This window comes from Coregonus clupeaformis, chromosome 31 (assembly GCF_020615455.1).
Source record: "Coregonus clupeaformis isolate EN_2021a chromosome 31, ASM2061545v1, whole genome shotgun sequence".
Classification (NCBI taxonomy): Eukaryota; Metazoa; Chordata; class Actinopteri; order Salmoniformes; family Salmonidae; genus Coregonus; species Coregonus clupeaformis.
Window position 1 is genome coordinate 10,761,120 of NC_059222.1, and position 10,891 is coordinate 10,772,010.

Here is a 10,891-nt window from a genome sequence, read left to right on the forward strand (position 1 = left end):
TCAGGAATGCTATTTACAGCAACACCTGAAACCCCATGTGTTGTACCTGTGTGTATTCCCCCTCCTCCCTTCCTGCAGGTGTGGCGGTACCTGACGGGTTGGCCCATCGGCACGAGCCACCCATCCCCCACGACGAGGTCCAGATAGAGAAGAGGAAGAATGACGCCGAGCTGGAGGAGGAGAAGAACCAACCTGCAGCTGGAGGAGAAGAGGAAGAGGGGCAGTCTGAGGGAGGAGAGAAAGAGGAGAAACTTCCCGTGGTAGTGAAAAAAGAGGAAGTGGAAGAGGCCAAGATGCAGTTCAATGAGGTGCTGGAGAAGCCTGACCCGGGGGCAGGGAAGAAACAGGAAGTCCCGCCCCTAAAGGAGATGGAGAAACTTGCCCCAGTGAAAGAGGTGCTTGCTGTGAAGGATGTGGTGGCTGAGCAGGAGCTGGTTGATGATTCGGCCAAAGCCCCAGATGCTGCTGGGAAACGTGAGTATGACTGGTCTTTATCCAGAACATTCAATCAACTCAGATGCTCTGTGATTTGATTGGCTGTAGATGTTTGACATCACCCGACCTTTGACCCTGTGGACCTTTGACCCTGTGCTACAGTTCCTGAAGCAGTGGTTCCTGGGGCAATGGAGGTGGCTGCTGCTCCAGAAGCAAAGGAAGGGAAGGAGGGAGGAGTGGAGGACAAGATGGATGGTAAGTGGAGGAGTAAGAAGGAGTAAGGAATTGAAGTACAGATCAAGGACCAGGGTTAGCAGCTCATAGACAGACAGGCAGAATGGATGGATTTATGATAAATTCTTGTTATATTGGATCACAGGAGGTTGGTGGCACCTTAATTTGGGAGAACGGGTTCGTGGTAATGACTGGAGCATAATAAGCGGAATGGTATCCAATGCATCAAACACATGGTTTCCAGGTGTTTGATGCCATTCCATTTGCGCCGTTCCAAACATTATTATGAGCCGTTCTCCCGTCAGCAGCCTCCTGTTATATTGGATATACCATTCCATGCTATGTCTGTACTATGTCTGTATCTGTATTCTTTCTCTCTCTGACTTGTACTGCTTCTTTGTCTGTCTGATTCTCTCTCTCTCATTCTCTCTTTCGATCTCAAGTGTGTCTTTGGCAACAAGCTGTTAGCTGGTTGAGAGCTTTTGGCTGGTTGTTTTTTATGCGGGATTCTCTCATTACTTTCTTTCTCGCTCTTTGGCTTGATTCACTCAGGACACTCCGCAGCACGTTTTTGGTTTCTCTCTTCTGACTCACTCTTTCTTTTCTCTCTTTCTCGCTCCTTTTCTTTCCTCTATGCCGGGCTCCTGTCACAGTGATAAAAAAGCTGGTTGCAGGTATGAACTCCTCCTCTCTACTTCTTTCTCTATCCATCTGTCTGTCTGTCTCTCTCCTACTGTATTCACATCTAGTCACTCAACCAACTAATGAAGTCTAGAGATGTGTAGTACCCAGTTTAGGAATATTTTCTACATCTGCCCCCCCCAACCCAATTGGCCATAACCCCCAAGTCCTAACCCACCTCACCCTCTCACACAGTACCCCCCACCTTGTCTAAACTGCTTACATCTTGTTTGTAGCAACCATATCCTACATTAGTTTGACTGAGTTATCCCTCCTCCTTAAACACATCCCTATATTGTTTGTCTGGATAAATCAAATGCCCCTTCTCCCTTCGATGTAGATACCAATACTGCCCAATATACAGAGCATTCAGAAAGTATTCAGACCCCTTGACTTTTTCCACATTTTGTTACGTTACAGCCTTATTCTAAAATTGATGAAATTGTTTATTTTTCCTCATCAATTTACACACCATACCTCATAATGACAAAGCAAAAACTGGTTTGTAGAAATTTATGTAAGTATTCAGACCCTTTACTCAGTACTTTGTTGACGCACCTTTGGCAGCGATTACAGCTTGGTACACCTGTATTTGGGGAGTTTCTCACATTCTTCTCTGCAGATCCTCTCAAGCTCTGTCAGGTTGGATGTGGAGTGTCGCTGCACAGCTATTTTCAGGTCTCTCCAGAGATGTTCGATCGAGTTCAAATCTGGGCTCTGGCTGGGCCACTCAAGGACATTCAGAGACTTGTCCCGAAGCCACTCCTGCGTTGTCTTAGCTGTGTGCTTAGGGTTGTTGTTCTGTTGGAAGGTTAACCTTCACCCCAGTCTGAGGTCCTGAGCGCTCTGGAGCAGGTTTTCATCAAAGATCTCTGTACTTTGCTCTGTTCATCTTTCCCTCAATCCTGACTAGTCTCCCAGTCCCTGCCGCTGAAAAACATCCCCACAGCATGATGCTGCCACCACCATGCTTCACCGTAGGGATGGTGCCAGGTTTCCTCCAGACGTGACGCTTGGCATTCAGGCCAAAGAGTTCAATCTTGGTTTCATCAGACCAGAGAATCTTGTTTCTCATGGTCGGAGAGTCTTTAGGTGCCTTTTGGCAAACTCTAAGTGGGCTGTCATGTGCCTTTTACTGAGTGGCTTCCGTCTGGCCACTCTACCATAAAGGTCTGATTGGTGGAGTGCTGCAGAGATGGTTGTCCTTCTGGAAGGTTCTCCCATCTCCACAGAGGAAATCTAGAGCTCTGTCAGAGTGACCATCGGGTCCTTATCCCCCGAATACTTAGTTTGGCCGGGCGGCCTTGGTGGTTCCAAACTTCTTCCATTTAAGAATGATGGAGGCCACTGTGTTCTTGGGGACCTTCAATGCGGCAGACATTTTTTGATAGCCTTCCCCAGATCTGTGCCTCGACACAATCCTGTCACGGAGCTCTACGGACAATTCCTTCAACCTCATGGCTTGGTTTTTGCTGTGACATGGACTGTCAACTGTGGGACCATATATAGACAGGTGTGTGCCTTTCCAAATCATGTCCAATCAATTGTATTGACCACAGTTGGACTCCAATCAAGTTGTAGAAACATCTCAAGGATGATCAATGGAAACAGGATGCACCTGAGCTCAATTTCGAGTCTCATAGCAAAGGGTCTGAATACTTATGTAATAAGGTATTTCTGTTTTGTATTTTTAACACATTTGCAAAAAAAATTCAAAAAGGTCTTCGCTTTGTCATTATGGGGTATTGTGTGTAGATTGATGAGGACATTTCTTTATTTAATCCATTTTAGAATAAGGCTGTAACGTAACAAAATGTGGAAAAAGGGAAGGGGTCTGAATACTTTCTGAATGCACTGTATGATTTATGAACTTCACCCAATCCCTGTGTCATTTGGTACATTCCAATCCCTCTCACTTGTAATTGACTGCCCCTGTGTGGGGTTTGTATGTTCTAACCCTGTCTCCCCCCATGTAGAGGGTCAGTTGGACCATGCCGTTCTGCTGCAGGTTATAAAGGAGCAGCAAGAGCAGCAGAAGAGACTGTTGGACCAGCAGGAGAAACTACTGGCTGTCATACAGGAACAGCACCAGGAGATGCACCCCAAAAAGCCAGGTACACACACACACACACACACACATACTCACTCGTGCTCAGTGTGTGCACTCTCATACATGTTCTAAGTTCATATTCTGATGCATGTCTAAGTGCTGAGTATTAGTAATTGAAATGTTAGGTCAGTAAAAGGGAAAGTAGATAACGATCTTTGTATCTTGTGTTACATCAGATGGAGCTCCAGAGGCTGATGCAGAGAAGGGGCTACAGGAGGATGGGGGAGCATCCAAGCCCAAAGACCCAGCTCAAGATGGCCCTGCCCTGGCCTCAGACGCCGGGGAGCCCAAAGGAGCAGGAGCTGGAGCTCTACAGGCTGGAGGGGCCGAGCCTCACGTTCAGCCCCAGAATGAGGTCCTCCCTGTGGAGAAGAGTGCCGAAGAGCAGGTTGCCAAAGTGGTTCCCCCCGTGATCCCCAAGGAAGTAGTCCAGGAGGTCCCTAAACAGGCGATGGTGGCAGGGGCAGCAGTGGAGGCCCCTAAGGAGCTGGGAGCTAGAGGGGTACCGCTGGGTCAGAAGGTGGCAGAGGGGGTGAATGTAGAACCAGCCCAGCCCAAACACAAAAAGGAGCAGCCACCACCTGCTAAAGCTGAGGACTGGCCAGGGAAAGGAAGGGTAGAGGCAGTGGAGAAGGAGAAGATAGAGACCCTGGAGGAGGAGAGGGTCGATAGAGAGGTGCAGGCAAGAGTGGAGAAGGAACGGTTAGAGAGGGAGAGGAGAGAAATACTGGCGAGAGAGCAGGAGATGGAAAAAGCCAGAGTAGAGAAGGAGAGAGCGGAGAAAGAGAGGCTGGAAAAGGAGCGAGCAGAGAGGGAGAGGGCAGATAAGGAGAAAGCGGAGCGAGAGAGGATCCAGTGGGAGAAGGAGAAGACTGAGAGAGAGGTGATGGAGAGAGCAAAGAGGGGAGGAACAGGGGAGGAACAGGCTCTGGCTGTAGCTGGGCCAGGACCTGTCGAACTAGGGGCTGTGAAGAAGAGTGGACGGGACCTGAAGGAGAGGGCAGCCATCCAGTCAAACTCCAGGGATGTTGTGGAAGCCCAGCCCCAGGGGGTCCATGAGGCCAGGGACCAGGGAGACATGGACCTGAGGAGGAGAAGGAGAGCCCTGGGGGTAGGAGGTGCTGGAGGGGCAGGGGAGTCCAGGGAGGGTGTGCTGGAGCTGGAGCCCTTCTTGGACATGGGGGGGTCGGATCTCCATGCAGCCCTTGAGGGACAGCTACTGGAGGGAGCACTGGTACACACACGCCAGATTAAACAGACCTCTGAGTTTGAGAGAGATGAGTAACTGGGTAGCAGTATACACGCACATGAATACGGTATAACATACACTCACGGACCGTTGGGTTGGACTGTGCAAATCCGTATATTCACACAAAAACACTCACATAGTGGGTCAGACTGTGCAAACCCTATACACACACACACACTGGGTCGGACTGCGCTAACCTTATACACTCATTCATACTAATCACAACGCATACACACACTCTTTCTCTCCCACACACAGTCATAATAATAATGTACCGTGGATCACACTCTACTACCTTACCACCTGCCTTCACAATACCTGACCAGTACAGGAGGAGTGTGAGTGTGTGAGGTGCATTGATGTGATAGGGAACATTCTGGCTGCGTTTACACAGGCAACCTAATTCTGATCTTTTTCACAATTGTTGGCTAAAGATCTGATCTGAATTGGGCTGCCTTTGTGAATGCAGCCTCTGTGTCTTCATTTGACCCTAGTCTGTGGGCTTCTATTACCAAATACTAGTGCTTTCTTTAGTGCTCCTTCCATGATTCCAGAAGATAGATACAGTATAATAGTGATGATAAAGATATTGTAACAATGATCGAATATGTTGTAGAATATTATTCTATAATAATATGCTGTATTATGCTGCCATAAATCTAAAGCCTTTATTAAAAATATATTTGTATGTAAATGTTAACTTATTTTTAGTTTTCTCTGCGATGAGATTTGGACTAGAATGTATGTTAAGCTATGCAATACCACATACAGAGTTTCCTTTTTTTCCTGTGTTTGAGAGCGCAATGTACCAGCTATCCTTCTATCCAGTGACTTGTATTTTAGTCATTTTAAAACCCTTGATACTTCTAAGTGATTAAGTTTTCATTTTGGCTCTGGAAAGATTACTTGCGGTTGTTTTGTTAAGCACAATGCATGTTGGTTATTGTGAGCTGTAAATGGTGTTCTCTGACATGTAGCTAAATGTCTTCATGCTTGTTTTTACATATTTTTGGAAAACATTCAAAGAACATTTAATTAGGGATCAATTGGGTAGCTTCAGTGCTTCTTCCAGATAATTTGACTCTTGATTTTGAAAACAGAATTCTATTTTTGAAGAATAAAACAGTGTAGAAATGTGTAGCCTTATCATACACATACTCTACAATTCCGATATCTTTTTTCAAGGAGTTCTGAATCCATAACTCTGATTCTACATTCCATGTTCTGGTTCTTCTCTCTCTCTGCCAGTGCCTTACATACATGTGCTGCAGCAGTGATGTTTTTCATGACTTTAAAGGAATATGGTTATTTTGTTTTGTCATATCCTGTGTGTGGGGGCTCCACTGCTTTGTGCCTCTATCCTAACTTGGGGTGAAATTAATGGGTCAAAGTGAATAGCTTTATGCCTGTATTGAGATGTAAATGTACGTTTTCCTGAACTCTTGAGTGCATTTTTCCAATAAAGTGGCTTCTCTAGCAATGACAGAGAGAATGGAAGCAAAATACTAGGACAGTGAATACTTGTACAGGTATAGTTTATGCAATTAGTTGTCATCTTTCGCTCTCTCTTCTTGTAGCATTTGATACAGGGGCTTGGACTTCTACAATGGTGCCCTGTGCTGTGGATACCATAAGGACAGTGAATGAAATGGACTTCACAGAGGGAGGACATCGACAGTGGCTTCAGAACTGCTCATGACTTCTTTAGAATAAGAGTTTATTTAAGTCTCGGTCAACTCATTTCTGAAAATGTCAAAATATTACGTTTTGGTTGTCAATGTGTGTTGTGTACATTAACCAAAGAGACTCCATACACCAATTAATTTATTCACATATTTATACATTACATTATAAATACACTGTCCTGCAAGTCTTCGGTAGCGGGCTACATGTTATTACATAGTCAAACGGTATGACCTTGACGTACTATTAATGAGTGTCCAAACACCGTGCTGGCATTACCCCTGGAACCAGCAGGTCAAACTTAAACTTGTGGGACTAGTCGAGATATTTTTCAGCACCTGCCTTCACATTACTGATACAGTACTACTTGATGTTCATGGAACATGGGGGACATTGGGTCCATTGCCTGGGGTGTAATCATTAGTGCAGACTGCAAACCGAAAATGTTTTACAATGTAATTGAGAGTTTGTATTGGACAAATTCAGGTAGGTTCCTAATGAATACACCCCTGGTTATGTTGAAGATACAACCTATGACCAGCAGAGATGTGTTGGGCAGAATGGTCTACTTCACTCCCTTCTTGGCCTGCAAGACAATAAGATGATCAAGTCAATTGAATTGATACATCAATGACAGACAAAATGTATAATTATGGAACACCTGTAATATGCCACTCACTGCTGTAACGAAGCAAGTCTTCAGAGCATCAAACTCTTTAACACACAGGTCCTTTCTCAGCTCCTGTCTGCCTGTGGTAGTAGCTGTCACACACTTCCCATAAGCTGCAGCCTGAGGACATATGATATTCAGAAGTCAGTATTTAGATTACATTTATATTGGAGGATGATTGCGGAAACACACAATAGATACATCTATTGTTCACTGCAGTGTTTCCCCTTCACTTTTTTTCATTTTCTTAGTGAGGCCCCCCAAAGCATCATACAGGGCCACAAGCCAAATTCCTTGGTGAGCTGCCCCAGTTATACAATGGCAGGGGAAACACTGGGACAAGTTCTCACATTGGCAGAATGACAACTTAACTTGGCTTTATGCTTTTGGATCATGTATGGCTAACAGTGCCCATCTATACTGAACAGAAATATAAACAACATGTCAAGTGTTGATTCCATGTTTTATGAGCTGAAATAAAATAACAGAAATTTTCCATATGCACAAAAAGTTTCTCTAATTTTTGGCACAAATTTGTTTACATCATGATTAGTGAGCGTTTCTCCTTTGCCAAGATAATCCATCCACCAGACAGGTGTGGCATATCAAGAAGCTGATTAAGGAGCATGATTATTACACAGGTGCACCTTGTGCTGGGGACAATAAAAAGTCACTCTAAAATGTGCAGTTGTGTCACACAACACAACGCCACATATGTCTCAAGTCTTGAGGGAGCATGCAATAGGCATGCTGACTGCAGGAATGTCCACCAGAGCTGTTGCTAGAGAATTTAACATTAGTTTCTCTACCATAAGCCAACTAATGTCGTTTTAGAGAATTTGGCAGTACGTCCAACCGGCCTCACAACCGCAGACCACACACCACGTGTAACCACGCCAGCCCAGGACCTCCACATCCGGCTTCTTCACCAGCGGGATCGTCTGAGACCAGTGACCCGGAAAGCTGATGAAACTGAGGAGTATTTCTGTCTGTAATAAAGCCCTTTTGTGGGGAAAAACTCATTCAGATTGGCTGGACCTGGCTGCGCTCCTGCCCAGTCATGTGAAATCCATAGATTAGGGCCTAATGAATTTATTTCAATTGATCGATTTCCTTATATAATAATAATAATAATAATATGCCATTTAGCAGACGCTTTTATCCGAAGCGATTTACAGTCATGCGTGCATACATTTTTTTTTTTTTTTGTGTATGGGTGGTCCCGGGGATCGAACCCACTACCTTGGCGTTACAAGCGCCGTGCTCTACCAGCTGAGCTACAGAGGACCACTGTAACTCAGTAAAATCGTTGAAATTGTTGCATGTTGCGTTTACATATTTTTTCAGTACATGTGTTTTTGTTTGGTAGTTACGCACCTCACCAGAACACTGGGCAAACAGCTCTGGGAACCGTCTCATCCTCTCCCGACTGCGAGTCCACACGTTTGTCCCCGACATGATCAGTTGAGTGAGTAGCAGCAGAGGTGGACACTTGATCAATACTCTTTGAGGGTTGAAAAACAACGAACACAATCAATTGAATAACAATCTAATGCCACAGCATTAGCTCTTGTACAAGATTAGCTAAGTATCATAGAAATAAAAGGCACTCGTAGGAAAATATCCACTAAAATCATTGGATCACCCAGTCCATGGACAGCACCATGTTATTGACCCTGAATCAGGAAATGACACGCGTGTTCTTCTTCTTCTTCAGTGGGGTTTATGAGCGGTTGGCATCCAACGTTATGGTGCATTACCGCCACCTACTGTACTGGAGTGTGGGCCAGCGACAGGGAGAATCTAAATCATACCTACCAGCCCCGTTGCTCTTAAAAAAGATAACAAAATATTTGAGACTATATCTAATGACGTTCTACTCTATATACTCTTTAAACTAATTTCCTGTATCCCCTTCTCCCTCATACTAGATCTCACCCTCTCGCTTTCCCTCTGATACTGCCCACACTGTAGCAATACATGCTCCACGGTCTCTGTTTCCTGACAATAATCACACTTTCCTGTTGGATGCTTTCCTATCACATGTATTGTCTTATTCAACTGGATGTGTCCCACCCATAAGCTTGTAAAAATAGCCTCCTCTCTTCTGTCCCTTCCTGCCGTCCTCCCCTCCCCGACTTTCCTCTGTACTTGAAATAAATGCATTCCCTTATCTCTATTCCACTGCTCCTGCCATCTCTGCACTATCACTATATATATATATATATATATATATATATATATATATATATATATATATATGTATTTTTGCCTCTGCCTTGCTCATTGAAACGTCAACGTCAACAACCCCACTACTAAGTGCTTGTTTTGTATGAGTCCTACCCATGATTGGCCGTGATTGGGAGTCCCATATGGCGGCGCACAATTGGCCCAGCGTCATCCGGGTTTGGCCGGTGTAGGCCGTCATTGTAAATAAGAATTTGTTCTTAACTGACTTGCCTAATTAAATAAAGATTTTTAAAAAAAAAAAAATGGTTGTTTGATTAGCTACCTGTCATTATAGGCCCCGCCTCCCTTGTCTGTCCAGAGCAAGAGAAGTGCAGCCTCCAGTCAAGATTGCAAAATGTACCAGATTTGATGTCAGAAGAGTTACAGGGTGTGTTGAGTGGTTATGTCCCGTCCTTTCAGGCTTTTGGGCTGAGGTATATACTGTAGGTTTAAATAGTGGAGTATGGTGGTGTTAAGTTGCGTCAATTCAAATCTGGTATAGGAACAAAAAGAGGTCAATACACGTCTTCTAAAATAGACTAGTATTTTAATTAATGCAAAACACTTCAATGGTAAATATGATGTTTGTATATACGGGTCCACTGAAAAACCACGCAGGGCAGTCAGAGAACTGAGCCATTGTTATAAGTTCTTCTTTAAATACTCTGACAGAGATAGTTCCCGCTCCCTGCTGGGCCTGTCAGAATAGAGGCTAGGCGTGGTTTAAACTTACCCAGCCTATCGCTGCCGCTCAGGCTGGTCCCAGCCCCTTGGCGCTCCACTGTTGTCAGGCAATAGTTGTTATCTTTACAACTTGTCTCGAGTCAGCAACCTCAGACATCTTTGTAGCAGAACAAAACGTGGTCCTCTGTAGCTCAGCTGGTAGAGCACGGCGCTTGTAACGCCAAGGTAGTGGGTTCGATCCCCGGGACCACCCATACACAAAAAAAAAATGTATGCACGCATGACTGTAAGTCGCTTTGGCTAAAAGCGTCTGCTAAATGGCATATTATATTATTTAACACATGTCCTTGAGCGGTTTAACAAAGAAGCAGTGTGTGTGCGTGTGAGTCACAAGTCTTATCTTAGCCTACCCCCTAACGGTTCCCCACATTAATCACAGCTTGTTATATTAAACAATCTATATCAGTACAGTACAAACCTATTATGTTTAATCATTAATGCTTTCTTATTAAGCTAACAGCACATCTAAAATATAAGAGAATAATTTCCCACAATCCCCCTTTTCACACCCACTGGGTGTGAACCCAAAATAAGAAAACCCAAAATAAGAAATTTCAGGGAAATTTAGGATTCCCCCTTTTGACACCCACTAGGGTGTCACTCATTAAAATACAATACAAACAAAAATAATCACACTTCTATTAATAGGCAATAATGATAATAAAAAACCCTTCAGTCCTTCCATCTACACCTAACTTTTACTAGGTTGGCTACCAGTCACCCAGGAACTTCAAACCTTCACATAAGGAAAGACAAACATTCACAATGGTTAACTTGATTAATAAAGCATAAAACACAAACAGGGAAGTACATTTTGGCACCCACTAGGGTGTCACTCCACCACCTCACCAATAGC

The 10,891-nt window shown here is 44.4% G+C and overlaps 2 protein-coding genes across 6 annotated transcripts in view; one reads left to right on the forward strand and one right to left on the reverse strand.

The window, feature by feature from the left end:
* The window catches only part of slc38a10 (solute carrier family 38 member 10), a 38,282-nt gene extending 32,065 nt beyond the window's left edge, over positions 1-6,217 (forward strand). For 4 of the 5 annotated variants that reach the window (XM_041858857.2, XM_041858856.2, XM_041858859.2 and 1 more), the window contains exons 13-17: positions 79-474; positions 598-690; positions 1,323-1,343; positions 3,327-3,464; positions 3,637-6,217. In XM_041858857.2, coding sequence (XP_041714791.2) covers positions 79-474; positions 598-690; positions 1,323-1,343; positions 3,327-3,464; positions 3,637-4,745 — 1,757 coding nt within the window. In that variant the 3' untranslated portion in view covers positions 4,746-6,217. The remainder of the gene's footprint in view (positions 1-78; positions 475-597; positions 691-1,322; positions 1,344-3,326; positions 3,465-3,636) is intronic. The other variant, XM_041858860.2, reaches the window with a different exon arrangement.
* A 303-nt stretch (positions 6,218-6,520) lies between these two features.
* On the reverse strand, positions 6,521-8,759 carry ndufaf8 (NADH:ubiquinone oxidoreductase complex assembly factor 8). Its single transcript, XM_041858892.2, has 3 exons — positions 8,440-8,759; positions 7,072-7,182; positions 6,521-6,978 (listed from the first exon to the last, which is right to left on the reverse strand). The coding sequence occupies exons 1-3, from the start codon at positions 8,518-8,520 to the stop codon at positions 6,958-6,960; spliced, it is 213 nt and encodes a 70-aa protein (XP_041714826.1). The 5' UTR covers positions 8,521-8,759; the 3' UTR covers positions 6,521-6,957.
* Positions 8,760-10,891: the final 2,132 nt, after the last annotated feature.

Bases quoted from the DNA above. Each gene is read 5' to 3' on its own strand.
- ndufaf8 (XM_041858892.2), bottom strand. From the start codon at position 8,520: ATGTCGGGGACAAACGTGTGGACTCGCAGTCGGGAGAGGATGAGACGG. The intron at 7,183-8,439 runs GTGCGTAACTAC...ATATGTCCTCAG, and splicing joins TTGCCCAGTGTTCTGGTGAG to GCTGCAGCTTATGGGAAGTG. The intron at 6,979-7,071 runs GTGAGTGGCATA...ATTGTCTTGCAG, and splicing joins AGACTTGCTTCGTTACAGCA to GCCAAGAAGGGAGTGAAGTA.